A 27,955-nucleotide genomic window follows, 5' to 3' on the forward strand; every position below is an offset into this window, starting at 1 on the left:
TGCGGATGCGGAAGGCACACAATACGGGACTTCCATGGATTTTGTCATGGCGGGGGAGTGGTGTGGGGAAAGGTCCTGAAACCAACCTCAAATATTCTAAGGAACAACTGTAGGTAACTTTTGGGGGGAGTCAAAAGTTATCCGTGGATTTTCAGTTACTAGGCAAAAGGGGTCAGCACCCTTTACCAATCCCCCTATTCCCTCATTATTCAAGGGTCAATTGTAATTAAAATACAAGTTAACAATAGCCTGTATGTGAGAGGAGGGTGTTAAAGGAGTTAGTCTTCTAAGTTTTCTGTATGTTTTGAGAGAAAGTTAAGGATGTTATTAATTTTTCTCTTGAAGAAGTTAAGTTCTATCCAAACTTACAGGATTCAGCCAAAACAATACACAGAGGGAAATTTATAGCATTTAAAAGCCTCTATTAGAGCAGAAGAAAGGGTGCTATTTAGTGAATACATTACTTTTCTAGCTACAAGACAAATGACGCCAAAAGCTAATGGCTCAAAACAATAACTATTGGTCCTCTCTCATAGATTTTGTCAGGAATTTGAAACAGTCTGGCTGGATAGTTCTTGATGGAGGTGTCTCATCAGACTATAGTCATGTAGCCAAAGCTGTAATCATCGGAAGGCTTGACTGGCGCAGAAGCATCCATTTCCAAGGTAACTGACTCACAAAGCTAACAAGTTGGTGCTGGCTGTTGGGAGGAAGCCTCCGTTTCCCTTCTCATGACCCTCCACAGACAGGTACTCGCACATACTCACTAGCTGGTGCTAATTCTCCCAAGTGGGTGATCCAAAGAAAAACTAGGGGCAGAAGTTGTTCTGTTTGTAAGCTATTCTTGGAAGTCACATAACATCACTTCTGGCATATTCTTTTCATAAGAAATTAGACCCTAAATCTGGCTCATATTTAAGAGGAGAAAAATTTGGGTCCATTTTTTGGAAGGAAAGAGTGTCAAAATAGTTGTAGCATTTCAAAAGTCAGGATGAGCTAAGCAGCTACTGTAGAGACAAGGGAGAAAACCCACCAAAACAGAGCTGAAGGAAATAGAAGAAAGGCAATTAAAAAAGATAATATCAGAAATTAACATAGCAGAAAACCCAATCTACAACAATTGAAAATGCTACGTTTACTTTTTGTTTGAAGTTAACAAAACTGTCATACTTCTAGTAAGACTGACCAAGAATAAAAGAGAGGAAGTACCAACAATCAATATTAGAAATAAGAGGGAAGTACAGGTGCTGCAGAGAATAAAGGAGTGTCATGAATATATTAATTTTTTTAAAGATTTATTTATTTATTTATACAAGCACTGGGTACAGTCAGAAGTGCGAGAGGGTGAGAGAATTCACCAGAGCCAAAGCGGAAAGCAGAGCAGGCAGACTGACGAAGTACACTCTGAGGGGAGCAGTGGGCGGCAGGAGAGGTCTGCGCACCTTGTGGGGCCCTCACCTGGTGGCTGGTGATCCAACCGGCGCTGCAGATGCTGCGGGCAGCCTCGCAACCCAGTGCTCAACCTCTGCGCCACCGGGGAGGCCCATGAATATATTCTTAATAAATAAGAGGATACTATGCATAGCTAAAATTTAAAACATAAAAGAACTGTAACCTACCAAAACTGACTTAAGAAGTAGAGAAACTGAATAATTCTGTAACAGTAGAAAATCTGTCAGCAGTTTAAAATCTTATCTCAAAAGAATACTTAGCTTTACAGAAAAAAGGATAAAAAGAGAGGGGGATGGAGAACACTCTCCAACTCATTTTCTGAAGCAAGAGTAATCTTGATAGCAAAATCTAAAAATGTTATTGCAACATAGGAGAACTGCAGGTCAAATACACTTGTTAAGACAGATGTGACCATTCCTTACAATCATAGCAAACCAAATCTAAACTAGGTTTCTATAAAATAGTGTTGAACAGAAAGGAAATAACCCCAATGCCTATCAACAGAAGGAATTAGAAGGAATTAGAAATTATGGCATATTAATATAGTTGCATGTACTCAGCAATGAAAAAAGACATGTTATAAAATTCCATAGGATAAAGTCCAAAAACATGCAAATGATTAAACATGTGTGGTGAAGCTATAAAGAAAAGCAAACACAAAGTCCAAAGGGAAGTGAAGGTAATAGGATTAGCATGTGAGAAGGTACAACACATTACAGAAATAACGTTTACGCTCTTTATGCTTTCCACCTACTTCTGAAACATTCTTTTATAACTACGCGATATTCAATTTAAAAAATTCAAACCATCAATAGAACGAACGACAGCTCCCAGCATGTTTATCACCCAGGTCACGATACGAATTTGTTCACATTGCAGGGAAGAGGACATAATCACACAGAGAATATTCTCCAGGCTCCCCTGAATGTTGATTTTTAAAAGAAATCCAGGAATATGCCAAACAGAGTTCTCTTATAATGCTAATTATCTAGCTACATATTCAAACAGCCATCCCATTTGCTTGGTCCTTTTAGTAAGTTTCAATCTTCCCATATTCCATTTGCTATTCAAACCTTTCCAAAGTCTGTCTTAATAACATCTGTCTCCTGAGGCACCTCAAGCCAGAGCTATCCAAATAGTACCGACAAAAAAATTTACTGAATTAACTTCAACTCTCTGCTAATTTAATCTTTTTTTTATTACTCTTTTAATTGTCATTCTCAACTACCATAATAGCACATTTTTTAAACCTTCAGACCAAAATAGCTTCTTGGTTCACTCACTGGTCTGATGGGCTGGGAAGAAGAATGAGGCAGGGAGTGGATAGGAATCAGAGGATTTGCTGAAATCATAACGCATTTGATAGGCAAAAAAAGTATTCAGAAATAGTTCCATGGTAACACAGATTTAAGCAACAAATAAACCTAAGATATGCATTGGTGGTGATAAGTTAAGTAACTGAGAGAAAGCAGTTCTGTTTATTCTAGTTTCGGATGGGAACCTGTTCTTTCAGTTCCAACTTTTAGATTGTTTTGAGAGCTTGAAGTAATATAAGTAAATCCATAAGCATAAATGATATCAATCAAACATGTTTAAGACCTGTTATTTTTAATTTCAGCTCTACTAGGTATAACTGACATACAGAATTGTAAGATATTAAAGAGAATGCCGTGGTAATTTGATATATGCATACACTGGGAAAGAGTCCCCCGTGGAATTAATTAATACATCCATCACGTCACATGTTTATCTGTGAATGTTTAAGTTCTACTCTAAGCAAAATTCAGCTACACAATACAGTATGATCAACATTAGTCACCATGTTTTGCATTGGATCCTCAGCCCTTAATCATCTCACAGCTGAAAATGTGTATCTTTTCCCCAAACTTTCCCTATCTCTTCTACTCCTACCCCTCACATTCGCTCTACTACTTTCCATTCTATGAGTTTGACTTTTATTTTTTAAGATTTCACATCTAAGTGACACCATGTAGTATTTGTCCTGCTCTGTTTGGCTTCTTTTAGAGCTATTATTTTTAAAGTATTCCAACTCATGTCCTCACAAGCAGAATCAACTTTCTTGAGAAATGAGCTTTCATTTGAATTACACAAAACTAGACAGCTTGAGTTTTTAATCAGTAAACCGGCTATGTCATCAAATATGTTACTGTCAGAGTATATCTAAATTAAAAGATAGAGTCACATTAAGCTAGTGGGCAAAATACTGGGTTAGTACTCCTTATCAAGAAACCAGACACACCCCAAGTTCAGATGAGCTCAAGTGAATAGCTCCGGGTTTACTTCACTTTAGATCATGTAAATGTATCACAAGAGCAATCTGATTTAGTAGTAATGTGTTTTAAATGACCAGAGAGGAAAGATCTTTTGAAAAGTAATGCCAAAAAGACACAAAAACTGAAACAGATGCCAAGGATTAGGCATTAGAACAACTATTCTTTTAATGCTAACTACTTCAGCAAGTACATCATTATTACTTACCATTACTTATCATTAATAAGCTCTTGGGGGTTGGAGTAGGTGACCAGTAAAGTCCCTTCCAAATTTAAATAGTAAACAAGGGTCAGAGAGGGGGAAGCAATAATTTAAGATAAAATGGGATACACAAAGGGACAGAGAACATATTTATGTGTCGAGTCTGAACTGAGTTAGGTAAAGAGTTAAACTCAAGAAGAGAATATAGTCACCAAGCAGAGAGAATCTTCTGAAAGAATTCTGTTTGGAATAGTCCTGTAAAAACTGAAAATTGATATCTAATTATTTATTAAACAGTAGTTAGGAAGCATTTTGTTTACAATGCATAAACATTTTTCAGCATTGCAACAGATATATACTAGAGAATAATTTGTAAGGAAGAGCATTCAAAGATCTGTTTACAGAAACTGTTTATCTATGCCCAGTCAATTTTTATCTGTAGTAAAATTTCCAAAAGGGCCCAAGGATAGTTAGAATTTTCTAACTCATAGATATGTGTTAAATATACAACTATCAGCATAAATAAATATATAAACTATCAGCAATAAATACATATCAGAATAAATAAATATATAAATATCAGCATGTGTCACAAATTTAGAAGAATATTTTCATATATGACAAAATAAAATTGATTTCATGTTTTCAGTTAAAATAGACTGATGCTTACACCAGACATTTAGTCTATCAAAGAATGAGTTTATCATATGAAGAGCATTAACACTGAGTTCAAATAAACACACCAAAAAGGATTTGTTCCATCTGATTTGAATCATAATATCCTTTTCTATTTTAAAATGCAGTTCAACTCTGCAAGTTATTGAACACCTAAAGTGTGCAAGTGTCAAAACCAAATCTAATAAAGGTGTTTGATTTGACATGGGGTTTCTGGGAGAAGAGCTCCAGGCAGGGAACACCCACAGCAACCAATTCCAAAGTTTAATCACTGCTGCTGCTTTGCACGCAGCCTGACTGCTCCATCACAAGCATAGAGGATATCAAAATTGTCACAAGTTTTGAATCAGGCCAACTTGAAGCAGAGGTTTGCAGGGTGTTTTTACAGGACTGTGTTCTTTCCATCAAAATCTTCTTTTATACTATCTCTTTCAGCCCTCATGCTTCCCAGGCATCCTACCATTTCTCTCCCTTAGTGTTCATGATGATGGGGACACCAATGTTCATTCCATGGCAATCCTGGCTGCCCTTCAAGCTAGCATAGCCCAGCTGAACATAACTTTGCAAACATTCCTTCTTCTTCCCAGAATCACCATTTAGCCAGTGATGGCTGCCTTGTAATACCTGTCCTCTTGGCTATCAACATGTCTCTGAGGCAGGGCTTAGCCTGAAGCTTGCTTTTATCTGAAGGAAGCAAGAGAGACCTTGAATAGGTAGACAAGAGGAGTGGGCAGTCCATGTGCAGGCAAAGACCAAAGATGTCCTTTAGGCTTCAGTTGACAAATCCCTTCACTCACTAATGCTAATGGGTTTGTGAATTAGTCCATACTGTTGGGAGAACAGTATGTCCTGAATAGGGGGTGGGAATACTGTCCTGAATACTGGGGGTGGGACTCCACCCCCAGCTCCATGCCAAAAAAAATCCCAGGAGTCAAGGATTACAACTCCCATCATACCATGAACCTGCCATAGTTCAATCCTCGGCTAGGGAGCTAACCCAAAGGTGCAGCAGACCTCTCCTGTCTCGCCCATTGCTCCCCTCAGCAGTGTATTTCAGTAGATCTGCCTGTTCTGTTCCTCACTCTGTCATTGGTGAATCCTCTCATCCCCCCACACCTCTGGCCTACACCCCAGTTCTTCTACACACACACACACACACACACACACAAGAGGATGGCCATATTTACAGAGCCTTTACCAGAGACCAACTTCGTGAAGGGAGGATTGCTGGGAACTAGGGGTAAAGTTAAGCAACCATGCTTGGCATAAAACTGAACATATGTGGGCTGGAGGGGGCTTGGTTTTGCCTGCCTTCAGTATGCACCTGGGGTCCCAGCTCAGACTGTATTACCAGTAGGACATATTGACCAATTAACTTCTCTCTCTCTCTCTCTCCCCCTCCCTCTCTCTCCCTCCTCCCCTCCGCTATTTTCATTTCCCTTATAAATAAACCTTTATTAATCTTTGTATGTGTGCCTCCCTTGGGTCTTGTTCTGAATTTTTTAAAGCATGTGAAGACTCACACCCATGCCGTTTAATTCCCCTTTGGGGTTGTCCTGTAACAGTCTGGTCCCCGATGTTGTTGACCCCATTACACCTGTGGTTTACCAGCCCAAAGGACCTTCCTTGCATTGGTGTCACTATAAGTGCACTGCAATTGGAGGACATGCTGCCCTGTAACAATACCACATTTATAGCTATATATATCTGCCTTCAGGAACTTGAAATAGACTCAGAGAAATGGGACAACCACATGTGAAAATGGACAATGTGCGGCAAAATGTGTAAGGATCCAATCAGGAGACAGACAATAGGCATTAGTAGAATTAACAATGTGTCTCTGAGGCAGGGCTCAGTCTGCAGCTTGTTCTTATCTGAAGGAAGCAAGAGAGAACTTGAATAGGTGGACAAGAGGAGTGGGCAGTCCATGTGCAGGCAGAGACCAAAGAGGTCCAAGCCAAATTTCCACCCAATGGCCAGGACAGCAGGGCTGTGGGAAGACTATCTCGTACTTGAGGGGAATAGGAAACAGGCTCAGCCAGCTTTGTAATGAAGTGTTTTATCTTTTTTGACAATGGCAGCCCCACTGAAAAATTTTAAACCAAAATTGCATTTAAAGATGATTTATCTGACAGTTATATGTAGGAGATGGCAGTAATTGGAAAAAATAGAATCAACTAAAAGCCTCTGGGAATGTTCTTTTATATGAGTCCCAAGCAGGTTAGTAGCAGTGAACTTGACATAAAATACACAAGCGACACGGGTAACTGAGTAGGTAAGAAAAGGGTGAGTCAAAGACAGCCTAGTCACAGAACCTCACAAGTCCCAAACTAAGTCACCCAATCTCATGTTCCTGATAAACATGTTGCTTAAAGGTTCAATTGTAGATCACAGATCCATGAAATGAGTGAATAAGTTAGTACTTAACATAAAAGCACCAATCCATTGGACATTAATGTTCACACATTTTTAATACAAACATCTTTAAGCCGCACCAATATACAATGCCCCATGTTTTCACAAGTGGGCACAAAACCTAAAGTGAGAGGATGAGGGCCTCCCTGGTAACCTAGGAGTTAAGTCTCAGCACTATCACCACTAGGGCCTGAGTTCAATCCCTGGCCAGGGAGCTAACCCAAAAGTGCAGCAGACCTCTCCTGTCTCGCCCATTGTTCCCCTCAGCAGTGTATTTCAGTAGATCTGCCTGTTCTGTTCCCCGCTCTGTCGTTGGTGAATCCTCTCATCCCCCCCACACCTCTGGCCTACACCCCAGTTCTTCTAAACACACACACACACACACACACACATAAGAGGATGGCCATATTTACAGAGCCTGTACCAGAGGCCAGATGCTTGGCCAAATGCTGGGGATAGAGGTAAGAGGCAGCCTCTGCCTTTCAGGTCTCCCAACCAACACTCTTCCTACAAAGTCAGTCAGGGCTTCAGGGACTACACGTAGGTTGCTGGCTTCACACCAGTGTATCCACTCCACATCGTGCTTGCCTCTTCAGCTTTGTCCACACATTGCAAGACTTCCTCACTGCGATGTCCATGGACTTCTCCAACTCAATATCTGCAACACTGAACAATGTTTCCCTAGAAACTGCTCTTTTTCACACTAGGTACCCATCTCAGAGATGGCAGAACCTGGAACTTTCCCTCTGATTCTCCCATGACTGCCTGCCCCATGTTCTCTAGCCTCTGTCCCCCTGCTCCTACTTCTTGGATCTCTCTTTTCCAGGCACCCCTCACTACCCACACACTCTGGGGCAGGGGCAGGCCGCCACCATCCATTGCCTGCCAATGCTTCTTATATGGTCAAACCACCTGGCATCCCAGCACGCTACCCTCATGTGACTACCCAGACTGCAGCCAGTGTGTCCCTCCTAGAATGAATATATGGCTGCCACTTATCTGCTTAAAACCTTTCCTGGTTTCTGGTTGCTCTTAGAATAAACTCTAAATCCTTTAATACGCATCACAATGCATCACAGCCTGGGGGCAGCCCATCTTGCTCTCACTGGGCACCTCTCTCCTCTCTCAACACTAATCACATAAAACTCCTTCAGTTCCTTGAATTCTGCACTGACTGCTCCAGGCCCCACACACCCTCCTCCTTTTGCTCTTCCTGTAAACTCCCATGCCAAGGAATGGTAATCCTGAAAGAACAAGGACAGACTCACAGTAAGAGCAGTCACTATTCCTCGGCATAAGTGCAGCCCTCTATGTTTGCTAAGAGATCTCACTATAACCACATAACAGTAATGATCATATTTTGCAAACAAAATTCTGAAGAATCCAATGGAATTTTGGACACTAGGTCTGTCCATGAACATATTGGCTTCATGGAAGTCCCCATTTGTGTCATAGACATTTAGAACTCTGACCTTCCTGCAGGGGTAGAGGGGATGGCTGGGTGATTTCATAGGCTGGGGTCCAGCTGAGGCTCTAGGCACCTGTCACACTGTGGACTTAATATTTAGTTCAGTGTGTTGGAGTGATTTATCTTGTTTTCTCGGTTCTGCTCAGTGAAGAGGTGCCAAAAACAAACACAAATACCTCTTTGTGGTTCCTAGGAGTGTAAAGGATCTATGGAGCACCTGGAGCTGCTCCCTGTCTTGAAGGCCCGACTAGCAGAGAGCCCTCTGCTTGCACATACATACCTTAGGGCACAAGCCTATTGTACCGAACAGGGGCAATGAGGCCCTCTGTCAGGATTAAATAGAAAATGCACCCATCCCAGTAGGAACAGAACCAGATGTGTGATTCTAGATTCAGATATCTATACCAACTTGAACGCAGAATTTATGGGGCAGGTGGGTTAAGTTCTGTGGGATTGAATACACGAGAGGTGTCCTAGGACCTCCAAATAACAGACATCCTTGGTAGAACTTACAGGAAGACAATGAAAGAATTTTCCTTCAAAGATCCCTTGGGCATTATGCCAAGTAAAATATCAGACAGAGAAAGAAAAATACTGTAGACCTCACTTAAAGGTGGAATCTAAAAACCTGGGCCTCCCTGGTGGCGCAAGGGGTTAAGCAATGCACCATGAAGCAATCCGCAGCCTCTGCAGCTAGAGTTCAATCCCTGGCTGGCCAGGGAGCAACCCACATGGGGCAGCAAACCTCTCCTGTCTCGCCCGCTGCTCCCCTCAGCAGTGTATTTCAGTCAATCTGCCTGTTCTGTTCCCCACTCTGTCTCTGGTGAATCCTCTCATCCCCTGCATCTCTGGTCTGTACCCCAGTTCTTGTATGCATAAATAAATAAATCTTTAACAAAAAATAAAAATAAAAAATCTGAACTCAAGAGGAGAACAGCTTAGTGGTTGACAAAGGCAGGGTGGGGGGAGAGATGGGAACTGGACAAAGGGGATCAGAAGGTACAAAATTTTATAACAAACACTTATAAAATAAATACTGCACAGAGATTTATTTATAAAATAAATACCTCACAGAGGGAATGTACAGCTTGGTGACTAAATACACTATATTGTGTATTAGAAAGCTGCTAAGAGAATAGATCTTGAAAGTTCCTATCACAAGAAAAAAATTGTGACTGTCTGATGATGGATGTTAACTAGACTTATTGTGGGGATCACTTTGCACTATATACACCTATCAAATTACTATGTTGCACAGCTATAACTAATACAACATTATAGGTCAATTATATCTCAATAAAAGTGGGGGTGGGGGATCCCTGAGGATGTGTGAGTGGATAGAGACCCAGCATCAGCTCCTGCCTTGGAGGTGGAGGTGGGTTGTCTCCTCAAGGTTTCTGGCCTTTATCACAGCATCAGCTCCTGCCTTGGAGGTGGAGGTGGGATGTCTCCTCAAGGTTTCTGGCCTTTATCACAGCCCCAATTTTATATTGACTTCTGGAATTTTCCAGTAATTATGGAAAAAATAATGGTTAACTGTGAGTTTGTGAACCCCTTACTAGTCTACTCAAAATTACATAATGAAGAACAGGTAGACACTGAAATCCAAAAAGTGAGCCAGTGAAGAGGGTGAAGTGTGCTGTCAAACAGGTAGAAAGGGAGGCAAGAAGGGAAGGACTGTGAATGCTTTGTCTCCTGGCAGCCCAGGACTGATCCTTGCAATATGATGATGGTCTCTACTTCTGGGTGGAGTTACTGGAAATTGTGCCAAATCACATTAAGTCTGCCCAAAGCCTCCAGGCGGAAAAAGTGGTTTCTGGACAGAAGAACGTGCCACAGAACCAAGGCCATGTGCCTAACCTCATCCTCTCAGCACCTTTGATAACATGCTCACAAGCAAAGAGGGATTTGAATCTGCTGAAATCTTCCATAAAAGGAATCTAAATGCAGACAGCACGACATCCAAAAACTCCCCAGAGAAATTCCTATTATGTGCAAGGAAGGCGGTGGGGTGGGGGGAATGAAGCAAGTTCCATCCTGCTGGGCAGGGAACATTCTTTGCTTAGTGAAACTTCATGGTTCTTGTGTTTATTGCCAACCGAATGCTTCATCTAGACCAAAGCCCTGCCCACCAAGGTGTCAGTATACTGAAAATGAGCTAGATGGAGCAGGAAGCACTGCACTGGGAAAGTCTCTAAAATGCCAAAGCCAAAAAGGCAAGATATAAATAAGGATATTATTTTTATAAAGCCCCTAACTAGTTTTGAGCCAGTACTATGGCTAATGCTGCTCAAAGTTGCTATAGCAAAATAGTGACATTATCTTTTTCCATTAGCCTCCTATGGCTACACAAGCCAAAATCAAGAAAATAGACTGTATTACGAGTGACTTTCCTACTGTGGGACTCATGCTCCCATGTAAGCCTCAGAACTTTAAAGTAAGTGTATAGTAAAATTAGCCAGCTAGGAAATAAAAGCACAAGCAGATGAGGTGACTCAACTCAAATGTCACTGCTCACAGAGGTCTCCCCTGACGAGCAAATATGATCCACTTTCTTGACTATGCAGTAACCCTAGTTACACTTTAATCGGTAACTTTGATAACTATCAAGTTACCTCATGAAGTTATGAGTGAGTTTTCCTCTGCTGTTTGACTACAGACCCCAGAGACAGGAGCTTTGCAGGGTTCATTACTCGATCCCTAATACCTTATCCAGAATCAGCCCCCAGTCATATTTGGCTGCCTTCCCAAATACCAAAAGTCAAAAGATCAATTATCTGTAACTTAAGGCTTTGTGGACTCCAAAAAAAAACAGCATTCACATCAATTCACCAAAAAATCATACACTGGAATGAAAGTTATTATAGATAGATAGATAGATAGATAGATAGATAGATAGATAGATAGATAGATAGATAGATAGATAGATAGATAGATAGATATAGCGTGTGTGTGTGTGTGTGTACACATACTCTTCATTAAATGTACACTTTGGGCAAAGTGGTTGGAAGCAACTGTGGTCCACAGACCAACAGCATCAGCCTGAATATCACTCAGCAATCTGTTAGCAAAGTAAAATCAAGGCCCCATTAAGGTTCCAGTGAATCAGAATATCCAAGGGTGGAGCCCCAAAATCTGTTTACTGAAGTTCTCCAGGTGACTTTGTAAACTCAGAAGTTTTGAATGATTGTTATTCAGAAATAAAGGTGATAATAAGCAAGACATGTCAGCAGGACTAGGATTGGACCAGAGACAAATAGTACAAATAGTACATTCTTGCTGTCATTTCAATTAAGAAAAAACAAAAAACAGGAAAAGAAGGATGAATTATACGCACACGCCTGGCACCCGGCATGCGAGCCTATACTGCTTCCCACCTAGTGTCGCCCAGGCTGCCCATATCTGACTACACAACCAGCAGGATGGCAGGCTTCACCTGGTTTCCCTCTCCTTCCAGGGGGCAGCAACATCTGTGGCTCTTTCTAGAAATCATTCTAACAGTGGTCCTCCAGGTGAAGCAAGGAAAAGCAATGGGACAGGGCAATCACGCCGCATACCATGGTTCAGGTGCCGGATGCAGTCGCAGAGGAGGGCACTGAACTTCCTCTGCTCGGCAGCCTCCTGGAAGCAGAAGTAGCCGTGCCTGAGGAAGGGCTGCCACAGGTACACAGGGAACTCCTTTGGAAAGACCACAAAAGGCTGGCTGGCCTCCTTTTCGCTGGTTGCTAAAGATGGAAAATGCAAAGACATTTTAAATATATTATCTTTTAATTTAAAATACATGTCCCAGGGCCTCCCTGCTGGCGCAAAGGGTTAAGTCTCAACACTATGAAGCTATCACCAGCCACTGCACCATGAGTTCAATCCCTGCCAGGGAGCTAACCCACATGGCGTAGCAGACCTCTCCTGACTCGCCCGCTGCTCCCCACAGCAGTATATTTCTGTAGATCCACCTGTTCTGCTCCCCACTCTGTCTCTGGTGAATTCTCTCACACCCCTCCTCCCCCCTCACCTCTGGTGTACACCCCAGCTCTTGGATGCATAAATAAATAAAATAAATCTTTAATAAAATAAAATACATGTCTCAGGCTGTGAAGGCAAGTCTCTGGGGCAGTCCACGGGATGGGAAGGGGAGCGAGGCGACCTACAGGTGGCAGAGTGAGAACTGTGGTTCCTCCTGCTGCCTCCGCCTGCCCGCAGGTCTCACTCAGCAGATGGCTCTCGCCTTCTTGCGTAGAAATCACCCACAGACATAGCTGGCTGTCCCTACCGGTCCTCTGCTTTCTCACCTGCCCACCTGGCCAGCATCTATCCTAACACCCCTCCCATCAGGTGGGGAAAAAATAATGTAATGATCTGTTTGTTCACCAAAAATAATGTAATAATCTGTTTCCCTGTCTGGCACCCATACTCAGGATGAAGGGCACAGAGTGAGGTAAATTCCCTTCCTGGTTTTCAGGTAGTCCCATCCCCCCCAGGAGGCAGTGCCACTGTCTATAGCTTAGAGGATGGAGACTTTATCTTGCATATCTTTATACCCTCAGTCTAGAGCAAGCCACAGAACCTAGTAGACATTCAACTACAGTTTCTTGAATGAATAAATATCCTATGTTGTCCTAAGAAATTTAAAAAACAATGAACTTTTTCCTTTTCCTTCAAAAGTAATTCCAAGAAACCCGTGTTAGCCATGCTACCATCAGATCCCCTACCTAAACTTTGTTCCCTCGCATGCATTCCATTTATATGACATGGCATTTGGTTAAATGAGCCCCAGCTTATTTTCAGAGTCATGCAGAACAGACAGAAGGAAGAAAATCAGCCCCGTGCTCTCTGCCTACACAATGGCACCATCTTCAAGGAAAGGAAGGTAAGGCGAACACTCTGATAACAAATAAAAGCACTAGATATACCCAGATGTGGATAAGGGATAAAGAAGTGGATAGAGATGTATTTTAAAGTGAATACACCATAAAGGAGCCTCCAGAACTGAGTCTTGGTACTGGCAAGTTAATAAATCAAAACTGACTTAGATAAAGTATAAATTTCCTGAGGCATAGAGGGCAGCCCTGTTTTAGTGACCTGAAATCTGAACATAACAGAGTAAAAAGCATTGGGAGCAAAGTAGCCAAATACCTGGTACATAATAACAACAGACAGAATCAGCATGCAAATGTACAAACAAAAGAATGAATGACTGAATGTTCTAGCAGAGACCTCTATTTGTAACACAGTATCTTTCTCAGTAATACAATCCTACTTTTTGTTTTATCGATTTATTGATTTATTGATTTCTGCTCCCAGACCTTCTCAGCAGACAGTCCCAGGAGTATTTATAAGTACATTCATAAATGCATAAGCAAATATTAATATCTGCATCTATATCTGCATATATACAGCTAGATAGAGATAGATAGATAGGTAAGTAGATAGATAGATAGATAGATAGATAGATAGATAGATAGATAGATAGATAGACAGACAGACAGATATAGTAGAAGGGTAGATAGAGATGTATTTTAAAGATACAAGATCACTCTGATGTCTCTGATTCCAATCCAATACTATAGCAATCCCTGATTTTTAATTGAGCAAGTAACTACATGGGATCATGACTAGCTTTCCAGCCTCCACTACAGTTTGAAGTGACACAGCCACTAAGTTTTGGGCAATGTGATATAAACAGAAGTGTCAGATAAACTTCCTGAGCTTTCTGGGAATATCGTTAAAGAAAAGGAAATTTCCTGTCTCTTTCCTTTTTCCCTTCCTGCTCTCTGGAGCAAGCACATGGCCAGTGCTCCAACAACTACCTGCCCTTTATGAGAGAGAGAGTCCTTGACCTTTATGACATGTCACATCAGCACTGGACTGCTCATATACAAGTATTTTTGGCAAGATGATAAAATCTTATGAATTTAATTTGAATTTTTTTTGTGTGTCAGCTAACTGGAGTCTAACTAGCAATATTCCAAATAAATGAATCACTTTAGCAAAACTTGAGGGCAGTTGGGACACTTCATTTTAGCAGAATACTGTGTAAAGATGACATAATTATTGATAAACCTCTACCACTTTTTCGCAAGGGACATTAATTCCTCCCATCTTTATTGTGTCTTTTTTTTTTATTCTTTCCAGTAGAATCAGTAACACATCTTTCTAAGATGTCATAATTTTGTACAGACAACTGAAAGCAACATTGACCCTTTGCATGTAAAAGATTCAGCAAGTACCATACAATTTACAATAAGACTCTAGTTATCTCATTTAACTTTTTACAACTATTTTCCAGATGCCATTAATCTGCATTTTTTCTGAATTGAGTTACAAGGATATACAAATGACCTACTGTAGAATATTCTATTTTTGAAACTCAGAAGGTCATACCACACAATAAAAAAAAATCATTGAAATGCCTCAATCTGAAATCCTCGGCCAAAAGGCATTAGTCACACAGGCTTTGTGTTTTTTATCCCTTTGATTGCTTCTGGTTTCATCAATAAGTATATTGTCTCTCTGAACTCATTTCATTGGAAATTCTTTGGAGAGATTCTAAAACATGTTGGTATTCCCATTTCTACAGCAGTTCCAGAGTCAAGATGACACATAAGTAGATATTGAGAGAAAATATAATAACATGTGTCATGCACATAATGCACTGCTTTAGCTTGAATTACTTAGCAATAGTTTGCCAAGCTAGGTTTATGATCCATGTACTAATCCAAATAGCGTTATTAAAAACACTATGCTAAGCATTCTGCACCGAAATAACAATGAATAAAATGATTACATTTTCTCCATAAATTCTAATGAAAGGATCATACCATTAATAAAAACCAGGCCTCTCTTCAAGAAACCAAGTAATTATTGTGTTGTATGATTTACACAACACCAAATGGAGTTATTACATTATCCACAGTTCATGAATCTCCATAAGATGCACTATTTGGTTGATACGTAATCCATCACTGTCTCTACATGTGAAAAGTGGAATGAATGAGAATCGAAGTATGGCAGAATTGAAAAGATCCTTCTAGGTTTTCAATTCAAGGCCCTAGTGTTGGAGAAACAGAAACCGGAGAGGTTCAGCATGAGAACAGGATAAAAATTCAATCTCCCAAATCTCAGTTCAATGCTCTTTCCATGACAGCATTCAGCTATGATTTAGAGACATGCTAACTAATATCATTTAAAAAAAAAACAGTGGCTCTGAGTTACTGTAGTGTTTGTTACATGTTTTTTGTTGTTTTAGGGTATTTTATTGCATATCATCCTGAAATTAGAAACATATTCCCTGACAGGTCCAGGCTGACTTCCTGAAAGACAGGTTTGCACATTTCATAGATGGGGTCCTATCTATTTATTTCTGCTGTCCTGTATACTGTTATTAAAGCTTGTAGTATATTCCAATGCTTTCTGTGCATTAGGAACACAGTATCACTGACTGCGATTTAAAACAATAGAAGTGGTCCAATGTTTACCTAAATTTGGAAAAACACATCTTCCATTTGTCTATGGAGAATGCATGTCTAGTCCAGGGTTTCTTCAACCCTGGCAACTATTGATATTCTACACTGAATAATTCTTCATTTGACAGGGGCAGGCCTGTGAATGGCAAGGTATTGAGCATATCATTGCCATCTCCATCGACTCATTAAGTAGCTGTCATACCATCCTCCCAAAGTTGGGACAAAGATCTCCAGATAATGCCAAATGTCTCTGGACAGTGAAATCCTCCTACCCCACTGGAAAGCACATGTCTAGCTGAATAAAGCAAGTTTAGGAATTTTCCCTTGGGAAAGGATGCTCAACAACTTACCAATAGGGTCTGGAAAATGCCGATCAGATAATAAATTGTAGTCATTGTCTGAAGTTAATACCTTGCCACCAGCTGGAAGAATTCGGCTTTTAGGAGCAGCTCCTTTCTGGTATGCCTGGGAAAGTAAAAGCAGAAATGAATTTTTTTTCCTATTTGGATTTTCAGAAAACATCAGCAATATAAGAGAAACACAGACAGAGCTAGACGCATATCCTCAGATACAGTAATTCCCACACTGTCATTGAATAAGAGCTGTTATTGAAAAAATGTGTTTTGTATACCTGCTACTTGCAAGGCAATATTTTCATACTTCAGTGTGATGGTCACAACATAGTAGATAAGAGTCCCTAATCTTAGGGAGAGTCACTGTCAGTTTGCTTCTCAAATGGGAAAAACGTAACCTCAGTAGCATCTAGAAACACTCTACCATTCTTACTATTTCAGCACCTGAGTCATTCTCATAATCACAAGGTGAGAATGCACACAGATACTTCCTGCACAAAATGCTTGGTAACCAATGACAAATGAGACAGTAGGACATGTAACTGCAGTTACAGTTGCCATGATTTTCACCAAAAACAAAAATGTTGCCTTCCTTAAATGTGCTACCACTTGGCCCTCAAACATGAGAATGTGTTGCAGTAAAACGGTTAGGGATAGAAGTGCAATATCATGACATCATAATGAGTGCTGACCAGTAGACAACTATCTCTGCTGTTTGGGAAATGGAAAATCAGTACGGAGCATCCTACAGCAGATGTGTGAAACCAATAGACCCATAAAGACCTCAGATAGGATAAAATGTAAGTAAGTGCATCTGATGTGAGAGTTTGAAACAAAGCAAAATTTGGGGAACAACAACCTCCAAGCAAGTTTAGAAGTGAAACCAAGAAACTGGGGACCCCAAATCCAGAGTATACTCTTGGAAATAGCTAAAATAATGTTTTAGGGCAAAAAAATCAGAATAACAGTAACACATTCTGCATCAATAAGAGAGTGACTGGAGAGACCCAAACAAATCCAGCTCTCATTTATTGAAGAAGGTCGCATTCTTGCTTGTAAGAACCACAAATGGATTGCTCAAGCCAATTTGGGAACCAGAGCACAATAGAAGAATCGAAAGTGATGTGATTTTAGAAAAGTTTAGAAGCAGTTCAAGTTGGCCTCCTATTTAAATTGTATTATTTGTTACAACAGGCCTGAGCTTTTATAAAAATTGCATGATGTAATCTTCAAAATAGCACTATGAATTAGATACTATCTTCACTTTAAAAATGAAAAAATGAAACTCATAGAGGTTAAATAACTTGCCAATGGTAAGTAGGTGACATATTCAGGCTTTAATCCCAGTCTGTCCAGCCCCCAGGACTGTCCAACAAGTGCCAGGGAGTAGGAAGTGATTGGTAGATGAGAGTGCTTCACCTTTTCTTTTTTAACTATTAGCCAATAGTAGGCTAATAGTACTCAATGTTTATAGGTACTTAATGTTCAAGTCTTAGGTATTATTAAAAACACTTCTGTAACTAAAAAGCAGGATATTAACATTTGAAGAACTGAAGAAAATTGCATGGGCATTTTTTTTTAAACTTCCAAGTTTTTTAAACTTTATCACCAAATCCAGATACCATATCCTCCTATTATAACAACCCAACAAATTCATTTGAAATGATGAGCAAAGAAATCGATATATATATTGCAAATCGTCTGTATATTGCAAGCTTAAAAAATGAAAAGAGGAAAAACACCAAAATTTGATTAAAAATGAAACTACAGTTAGTACTGAATGTGGTGAAAACCCCAAAAAATCCAAGAGCATGCTGAGTTTTTCCTCCCAATGAATTAGTAGTAATCACACAACAAATGTTCTATATTGGGCTCTATATTGGGCGATGTACAAAGTGTTTCAATATATTCACTTGTTTAAAACATCACCATGACAAAGTGACCATGCTGACTATTCTTACAGATGAGAAAACCAGGATCAAGGAGATTTATATCTGGGATCTGATAAAGGTGTGATTCACCATAATGATATTAATCATCATACCATACTGCATCTCTCAAGTTTCCCTGAGAGAAGATTGCAGTGTACCAAAGAGAATGTAAAGGATCTGCTATTGTTACTCACATTGTGTTGATCATTTGCTTCAGAGAGAAATCAAGACTAAAATGAGGGTCTCCCTGATGGCGCAAGGGGTTAAGACAGCCTACAAGGCTGTCCGCAGCCTCTGCAGCAGGAGTTCGATCTCCCACTGGCCAGGGAGCAACCCACATGGTGCAGTAGACCTCTCCTGACTCATCTACTGCTCCCCTCAGCAGTGTACTTCGGTCAATCTGCCTGTTCTGTTCCCCACTCTGTCTTTGGTGAGTCCTCTCAGGCCCCATACCTCTGGCCTGTACCCCAGCTTTTGTATGAATAGATAAATCTTTAAAAAAAAACTTTAAAAAAAAGAGTTGGGGCCTCCCCGGTGGCGCAGCGGTTGAGCGCTGGGTTGCGAAGCTGCCCGCAGCCTCTGCAGCGCCGGTTCGATTCCCGGCTGCTCCCCGGCCACCAGAAGAGGGTCCCACATGGCGCGCAGACCTCTCCTGCCGCCCGCTGCTCCCCTCAGCAGTGTACTTCGGTCCTTCTGCCTGCTCTGCTCCCCGCTCTGGCTCTGGTGAATTCTCTCACCCTCCCGCGCTTCTGACTGTACCCAGTGCATGTATAAACAAAACAAACGAACAAATAAATAAATAAAACATGCCTCTATAAAAAAAAAAAAATAAAAAAAAAAAATAAAAAAAAGAGTTGAATGAAATTCTAATATAGATAAGCAAAAAATATATTAGCTTAATGTTGAAAAGATGACACTATTCTTAAAAGAGCACTTGAGCATTGTCTGGGAGTCCATGGATAAGTTTGAACTGCATTTTATGTCTGTTCTCCAAAAGGAAACACATAGGTCTGTCAGCAAGAAGCCTCTTCTTAATGGTTTAGCATCAGGGGTATTGCTCAGAATATCTGTGCAGGTTGTCCTGGCTACTCCTGAACTCAGAGTAGTTGGTCTTCATTCACAGTCCTGGCTCATAGGTCCCAAAGCATGGGAATTTTCTAAGAATTGAGCATATTAAAGGTATGTCTTGTTATGTTCAATGAGGTGACTCTGGGGGAAGTACCTAAGGGTGAGGGTCAGTTGCCCGGAGAAACCAACCATGTGGCTGGAAGGTTGGAATTGCTAGTTCTACCCCCAGACCTCAAGGGAGGGGAGATGGCTGGCTGAGTTCTGTTGCCAGTGAGTTAATCCTCATGCCTATGTGGTGAAGCCTCCAGGAAAAAAGCAATATTCAGGAGCTTTGGAGAGCTTCCAGGTAGGTGAACATGTGAACATCTGAGAAAGTGGCACACCTGGACAGGGCACAGAAGCTCCATTTTTTCCCCATACTTTTCCCTATGCATCTCTTTCACTTGACTATTTGTAAGTTATATCCTTTGTAATAAGTCAGTGATCTAATGAGTAAACAGATTTCCTAAATATTCTAAAGTCTTCTAGCAAACAGATCTGAGGAGGGGTTCAAGGAACCTCTGATCTACAGCTCTTTGATTGAATGCACAGCTAATAACCTGACTGTGGCTGGCATTGCTGGCATCTAAAGTGGAAGCCAGTCTTGGGAGACTGAGCCCTTAACCTGTGGCATCTGATGAGCTGAGCTCTCATACTCCCTGCTGGTGTTCAGGAATTGCTTGCTGGTGTGGAGAAGACTCCACACTCACTCATATCAGAATTGGATCCAAGAACTCAAACAGCAACTATTCATTTTAAAGGGAGCTTGAGAATCTATGTGAACTAAAACTGCTATAGTGTGAGATCTGGAAGGAATCAATGGGCCAATCAGCCCAACTCCCTAGTTTTACTGAAGTCTGACCTTAACTTTAGTTTTCCAAGCTCTCTGTTTAGTATTCTTTTCCATATGCCATGGTATCTTTCTAAATAGGGAAAGACACAGGAACCCTGTAGGGTAAGGTAAAAAAAGTATCAGGCTTTCTGCCCTCCCACCATTAGGATTGATGATGGATCCCTGGGTCCTGAATGCATGTCTGGTGGTGGGCACCTGGAGTGAGTTGTGGGCATGGTAGATGGGATACACCTGGGCTAAGACTGGGCTTATAAGGGCGGTGTCATGGGGACACCAGCAGAGAGCGAAACAACAGAGCGAGAATAAAAGAAGCAGGAGAGAGAACCAGGCCACAAGAGAATGCTGAAGAGCCCAGAAAGAGTGAAGACTCGCTGGGGGCTGCGAGGCCTGCCAGCCTCCCGGGCCCCTGGCACCCCGGCTCCCCTGCCAGCCGTGTACCTGGTAAATCCCAATAAAATCCTGCAAAAGCCAGCAAGGGCTCCAGGACTCTCTCCTTCACCCGTCTGCTCGAAACCGTGGAGCTAGAAGGAATTATGCTCAGTGAAACAAGCCAGAAGGAAAAAGAAAAATATCTCATGGTTTCACTTATAATAGGAATATAGGGGAACCCAATAAGATACCAGTGTAAAAAAATAATAACAGTACAAAACACAACAAAGCAAAAATAGACAATTATAAATCAGAGACATACTGCAGGGGAGGAGGAGGAAGAAGGGTTGGAGGGAGGGAGGGAGGGAGGAGCACAGGGGGCTGTGGTGATGGTGCACAGGTGCCTTGGTGAAGGAAACTCTATGGGTACTACACCTGAGGGGGTGGGGGGAAGCAAATATTGTTTAAAAATGAACAACGATGTAAAAAATTTTTAAAAATTTAGGAAAGTAAAAAATAAAGTTTTAACACACACACGCACGCAAAAAACACAGGTATCCTGTTCCGTGCCCTTCCTGGCACTACAAACCCATTAAAACAGAGGTCCTCCCAGGTGTCTGAGACCTTTCTATACTTTACAGATGAGGAAAATGAGTTAACAGTTAGGAAAAAATTAAATGAAAAAAAATCTGTAAGTGGAGTAAAATATGTGAAAGGTCCTGATTTCCTGGGAACCCATGCAAATTCAGTCACAATCACCTTGAAAGCAGAAAGAAACTGAGACAGAGCAGAGAGGGGAACAATACAGTGATTGAGAACAATCTAAAGGATCAAAAAAAAAAAAAAGGATCAAACCTGGATTTGATTGGCATAACCTTCAACAGTCATACTCACTTGCAATTAAAGTCTATCTTCTCACTCAAAACATCTGTCTGATCTACCCTTTTGCCCAGAACCTTCTATAAAACTTGGCATATAATAGGCATTCAATAAATATCTATTGACTGAAATAAGTACCTGTGTGAGTATGTGCTCAGTAAATGAGTCAATCTGGAAGAAGAGAGCACGCTAAACCACTCAGCCAACTTGTAAGAACTGTGGAAAGAACAGTGGTAACCAGGAAATGTCTCACCTCTTTGTTCTCGTAGCTTTCCACAGCAAAATCATTTTTAACCACAACATATCTCTCCTTCCATTTCTTTATGTCTTCGGCAAAATGTGACAGCTCTGCTTCATACAGAACAGTTCCAGGCTCCAGTGGTGGCTTTTAAAAAATGAATACAAGGGATTATCACAGCAAAGGTAATGTGCCATGCTACCACTAAGTCTATCCAGGGTATTTCAAGGAATATTTTGGGAAACTATCTTGGGATGAAATCCTGAGGAATTTGTTTCTTCCTTCCCCTCCCTCTACATTTCCTTTTTCTGCTCCCCCTGACTAAATACAAATATTTGTCCATTGATTTTTTTTTTTTTACCAATTTCCATTTCCCTACAATAAGCTACAGTAATAGCATATGTAGAAGGAAGTATTGTAATAAGCCTGTGCCTGGTATACACACACATCATAAATCTTCAATGACCTGTGTGAGAGAGTCAGGGAAGTACAGGTTATAGACATCTACCCCAACGCCCCAAGGTGCCTTGGGATTAAAATAAAACTATATAAAAAAGAAGAATGAAGAGGCTGATGCCTATTATCACATCTTCAGAGCAGCCTCAACAGTCAGTGCTCAGTGGTTTGCCCAGACCCCAAATCCCCAGTCTATGATCACTTCATCCATCCCAGACTTGCTCTTTGACTAAAGAACAAGCAGACAAGCCAGCAAAACTAATTTCTACCTCTTCTACTTAAAAGTGTGAGTCTTTCTCATTAATGCTGGTGATGCATATGCTGAAGGGGAGTCTCCCTTAGATTGCCAGTTAGGTCTCCCATTGGGCTAACTGGAAGGGAAAATTCCCATCCTGCTCATAGTGTAATTCTCACATTATCTCAAAATACAGGAATGAGCCCCTAGTCTTCACATGTCACTGAACGTACATCTACTTTCCCTTTTAAAAAACTTAGTGCCAGGCCTGCCTGGTGGCACAAGGGGTGAAGCACCACATTATGAAGCAATCCGCAGCCTCTGCAGCATGAGTTCGATCCCCAGCTGGCCAGGGAGCAACCCACATGGCGCAGCAGACCTCTCCTGACTCGCCCGCTGCTCCCCTCAGCAGTGCACTTCAGTCGATCTGCCTGTTCTGTTCCCCATTCTGTCTCTGGTGAATCCTCTCACCCGCCACATCTCTGGCCTGTACCCCAGCTCTTGTATGCATAAATAAATAAATCTTAAAAAAAAAAAAAACAAAAAACTCAGTGCCATGAGATATTCATCTCACCACTTCCAGGGAAAATTTACATGATCATACAGAGGAGATCATCACTCTAATCTTTTTAAGAATGTCTAAAGGATAAATTTAATTCCCTTTCGAATGCCAGGGCTTCCTATTCTGCCCTGAGAAACACCAAGGCAGCTGTCTATCTTACTCATTGCAAGGTAAGACAGGGCCTGCCTCTTCCCCTTCAATGAAACTGAAACCACATATAAGCTGAACTTCACAGTTCTGAGGCACTTAAGTCAACTGGGCTACTTAAGTCAACTGATACGCTTGTTAAAAATATGGCCTCGCCTAGACTGACTGTGTCAAAATGACTGGGGGTGTGTACATGAACCTGCATTTTAATGAGCCCTTTAAATTCTGAGAATCACTGTTCTATGAGGATAACAACCAATAACCTGACACACCCATGCTATTAAATCTATGGGTCAATGTATTAGGCTTCTCAGTACTGTTGGGTCTACTTATCATTCCCTCCTCGAAACCCCTTCTTTGTTTGGCTTCTGGTGCATCATACTTTCTAGATTTTTCTCCTACTCCAGAGGCTATTTCATCTCAGTCCATCATGCTATATCCTTCTCTTTGTTCTGATCTCCAAATGAAGAGGGTTTAATTGTGGAACCTCTTTTTTTTCCTGTCTGTGCTCTCCTTTGATTGTGTCCCCAGGTTTTAATACCAGTTATAAGCTAAACAACTCCCCAATTTCTATTTCCTAGTCTCCACCTTTTTACCGAGCTCCAGATTCAAACAACCAACATCCCCATAGTTGTATGTCAAATATGCAGCCCAAACTTAATATGGCCAAAAGTGAACCAGGATTGACATTCACCTAGGACTCTTCCTTCTGAGTAAATGGCAACTGCATCCTCTTATTTGCTTAGGCTGAAAACCCTGACGTCATCACTGACTTTCCTCTTCTCTTATCTCATACCCAATCCATCAGCAAATTCTGTCAGATCTCAAATATACCTTGACTTGGACCTCTTTTCACAACTGCTACCACCATCTTTTTCCAGTTTGCCATCATCCTTTTCTTGGACTGCCATGTCTCCTCAGTCTCCATTGTCCCATCCCATAGTCTATTCTCTATGGAGAGGCCAGAAAGATCACCTAACATTATACCACTTTGTAGACAATCCCCCCTCCCTAATAACTTCCTATCACACTTAAAATCAAACTCTTTTTGGCCCACAGGCCTGACAGGGTCTGGTCCCTACCTGTTCTGCAAATACTTCTTCTACTCTCCTCTCTAGCTCATAATGTTATCAGCACACCAGCCTTCCTGCTGTACTTATGACTGCTGCAGGGTCTTTGCACTTGCTGTTCCATCTGCCTGGAATACTCTTCCCACAGATATTCACACAGCACAGTTTCAGCTCAAATGCCATTTGCACAGAGGGCATCTCTGCCATATTCTCTGTTGGTCACAGACTCCTGCGGCATTTCTCTTTATAGTATTTACTATCACCTGATAATTTATTTGTTTACTGTCTGCCTCATATATTTATTTTGTATTGTTAATTTTTTAATAAATGTATTTATTTTGCCTCCTATATTTGAGTATAAACAAAGAAGTAGAGAATGCAGTTCTTGGAATAAGCTCTAGCATGTAGTAGATGCCTATTAATACTTATTGGGGCTGTGGATTACTGCTATATACAGCAAAGGAGAGAGAAGTTAGGGGGTGAGAAGAGAAAATTGTATTTGACCAATTATTACCAAAATTAAAATACCCTAGTCTGAGGCACTGAAATTTTGGCTTTTTTTTTTTTTTTAATAAACTGCACTATGGCAACTCAAATTCCCTAATATTCAAGCATCAATGTATGAAAAACATAATGAAATTGTTGCCATGCTAGTTTTTATTCTCTATGGACTACATCATCAATAAGAAATCACATGTTCTAATTTCCATGCAGATAGTTTCTTGAGCATGAAATGATTTGAGAATAGGTTTTAAAACTGACATTCAACTGTTTCTTATTTCAGAAATATTATGAGTTAGAGAGCTTTCTTCAGTGGGAGATATATGTAAGTCAAATATTTGTGAGTTACCTTGGTCTTCAAAAACTGTGATGCTAAATCCCTGTGCTGTTCCACCTCATTGCGTACATGATTGCAGAAAGCCACAGAGTACTGGCGACTGTAGTAGGGACTGAAGTTTTTGATAGCAGCCTCGGTTTTCCCTGGAAAAGCAGGAAAATTCAAGGTCAGAAATGTAGCATCTCTCACAAATAGACACCTATCTACATAATTCTAGAGACACCCTTCTGGTCTCCCAAGCACCACTATTTCCCATGGACTTGCTCTGAGCCACATTCTTTGAGAACGTTGCTATCTGTGGCACATGCCTCTATCTCTCCCTCCCCTTCTGGTATCAGGGTCCTTAAGGACTTTTTTTAGGAACTGGTTTAACCTGGTAGCAGAGGGGGAGAAGGGACAAGGGTTTTTATGTCAAAAACCCATGGCCATACACATATCAAAAAACCCAGCAACAACAAATGTTGGCGAAGATGTGGTGAAAAAGGAACCCGCCTACACTGCTAGTGGGAGTGCAAACTGGTCCAACCACTATGGAAACCTGTGTGGAGGTTCCTCAGTCTACTAAAAATGTAGCTACCATATGACCCGGCAATTCCACTACTAGGGATCTACCCAAAGGACACAAAAACATTGATTCAAAAGAACACCTGTACACCTATACACCTATGTTTATTGCATCACTATTTACAATAGGTAAAACCTGGAAATAACCCAAATGCCCAAAAACAGATGACTGGATCAAGAAGATGTGGTACATATACACCATGGAATATTATTCAGCAATCAAAAAAGATAAACTCATGCCATATGCAGCAATGTGGATGGAGCTAGAAGGAATTATGCTCAGTGAAATAAGCCAGAAGGAAAAAGAAAAATATCAGATGGTTTCACTTATAACAGGAATATAGGGGAACCAAATAAGATATCAGTGTAAAAAAAAATAATAATAGTACAACAGACAACAAAGCAAAAACAGACAATTATAAATCAGAGACATACTGCAGGGGAGGAGGCGGGAGAGGGGTGAGAGGGAAGGAGGGAGGAGTACAGGAAGCTGAGGTGATAGTGCATGGGTGTCTTGGGGAAGGAAATTCTATGGGGACTCAATCTGAGGGGTGGGGGGAAGCAAATATTGTTTAAAAAATTTTTTTTAAAAAACCCATGGCCATAAATGCAATGATCCTTCTAATTCTTCTACCACTGTCATTCTACCTCTGGTGTTCTCCACTTCACCTTGCTCTTCATTCCCCTTGGCCTCCTGTCATTCATCTCTTTCTGCACTACAGCAATCCATAGTGTGATGCATGGTCATCCACACTGTAGTTGTACACGCACATCCCTCCACTGCTCTTCAGAGTCTGGAGGTTCCACCTCTAATTTTGTAGATACATAACCTGAGATAAAATCAACAAACTCTTTCTTCTAATTCTACTCTATGTTTCTGGTTTAAATGGTGTGTGTGTGAGAAAGAGAGAGACAGACAGAGAGAGAGAGAGAGAGAGAGAGAGAGAGAGAGAGAGAGAGAGAGAGACAGAGACAGAGACAGAGACAGAGAAAGAGACTTGAAGCACTGATAATTACCCCGAGTAAAAGGGGCAATTTTGGCTTCAGAGTCTAGAGACCTGAGCTCTGGTCTGAGTTCTAGTGAGACAGAAATCAGCTGCATGACCTCAGTCAAGTCACTCTCTCCAAGCTCCAGGCTCCCTAATCCACACTTGACTTGAAATCTATGTGCAGGTGAAGAAGAACCATGGAAGTGCCATTGAGCATTTGGTCTCTCAGGGCCAGAAGAAAATAAAGCTGAGAATCAACCACCTGGAGGGAGCTTGAGGACTTGAGGTGGAGGGGGAGAGGGAGCCAGGTACTGGGAATATTCCTGAAATTTTCCAACCTGTGTTTGGCTTCAGAGAGTAGGGAAGTTGCAAAGGAGGGAAAGGAGATGGAGAAATAGGAGACAAAGGGCAAAGGAGCATTCCAGAGCAGATTAGAAATCTTCACAACCTTTCAAGGATAGAGATCCTCTGACTGGGTGTATAAGCTCTTAGTCATTGGAATAAGACAACAGCTTATGAAAAAACAAACCTGATAGGACATTCCAAAATATTTGTAAATACTTTTATGTGAATTTGCCATCATTTCTGTTTTCAGATTTGATATTATAGTCAACAGAAACATTAAAATATAACGTGCTACTAAGATTTGTTTAGCGCAATAGTGCATGTAAAATTTCAAAATTAAATGACAAATTCCAATTGCACAGAAATACTCAACACAAGAACCTTAAATCTATGGCTGCCAGTTTCTGTGCCTATGGAATCACAGCTCCAAACACCCAGTGTGTGGATATTCTCTGTAGATGGTGAGATTTTTTTGCTCAAGCATTTAGGACTCATGATGTGTATGAGAAAAAGGGGAATTCTTCTTTCTTCCCTCTATAACATTACATTTTCTGGTTGTATTTATGGGCTTTCATAGTTATTACTCATAAGGTGTTTTGAGAACCACTAATAATAGGTTCTGTAGAGATGCAAATAAAAACTTCTATAATTTAAATCAGGCATGCTTTTGCTTACTCTGTGAGTTTGTTATTGCTATTAATCAGTATTGCATAATACTTCAATATTCAGGCTTTGTAACTATCTAATTGGTTGTTATTTTTATTAGCTTTTATATGGTGCATAAATAATGAAATTCTATCTACTTGTTTATACTTTTCTTACAGGAAACAAGACATCTTTGAGAATTCCCACAATGAGAATGAGTCTCACCTCCTGAAACTTACAGATGATTAACAAAATTTTCCTTTTTAGGTCCTAGTAGCCACTGTTTCGTTTAGCAGAAAAACAGCCTGTTAAGTTCTGATGGTAATTTGTGCCCTTTTGCTTGGGTTTAAATAAAAGAGGGTGGATATCATTTTATGATCAGTTTTACAAATCTTTGAAATGTGATTT

The 27,955-nt window shown here is 40.8% G+C and overlaps 1 protein-coding gene and 1 long non-coding RNA gene across 10 annotated transcripts in view; one reads left to right on the plus strand and one right to left on the minus strand.

Moving 5' to 3' along the window:
* The window catches only part of NIBAN1 (niban apoptosis regulator 1), a 201,147-nt gene that overhangs the window by 61,488 nt on the left and 111,704 nt on the right, over positions 1-27,955 (minus strand). For all 7 annotated transcript variants that reach the window (XM_054693409.1, XM_054693410.1, XM_054693413.1 and 4 more), the window contains 4 exons: positions 25,017-25,147; positions 21,712-21,843; positions 16,317-16,431; positions 12,061-12,228 (listed from right to left, as the gene is read on the minus strand). In XM_054693409.1, coding sequence (XP_054549384.1) covers positions 12,061-12,228; positions 16,317-16,431; positions 21,712-21,843; positions 25,017-25,147 — 546 coding nt within the window. The remainder of the gene's footprint in view (positions 1-12,060; positions 12,229-16,316; positions 16,432-21,711; positions 21,844-25,016; positions 25,148-27,955) is intronic.
* Positions 2-27,905, plus strand: LOC119241182 (uncharacterized). 3 transcript variants are annotated; one of them, XR_008551129.1, is made up of 6 exons: positions 2-109; positions 537-665; positions 13,289-13,370; positions 21,805-21,881; positions 24,951-24,992; positions 27,727-27,905. It is a non-coding gene; the product is annotated as an uncharacterized LOC119241182 (long non-coding RNA). The 3 variants fall into 3 exon arrangements; XR_008551130.1 differs by lacking the exon at positions 13,289-13,370 and having other exon boundaries at positions 4-113; XR_005124254.2 differs by lacking the exon at positions 13,289-13,370 and having other exon boundaries at positions 4-109.

Source organism: Talpa occidentalis, unplaced genomic scaffold (assembly GCF_014898055.3).
Source record: "Talpa occidentalis isolate TD23 unplaced genomic scaffold, MPIMG_talOcc4v2.1 talOcc4.12, whole genome shotgun sequence".
NCBI lineage: Eukaryota > Metazoa > Chordata > Mammalia > Eulipotyphla > Talpidae > Talpa > Talpa occidentalis.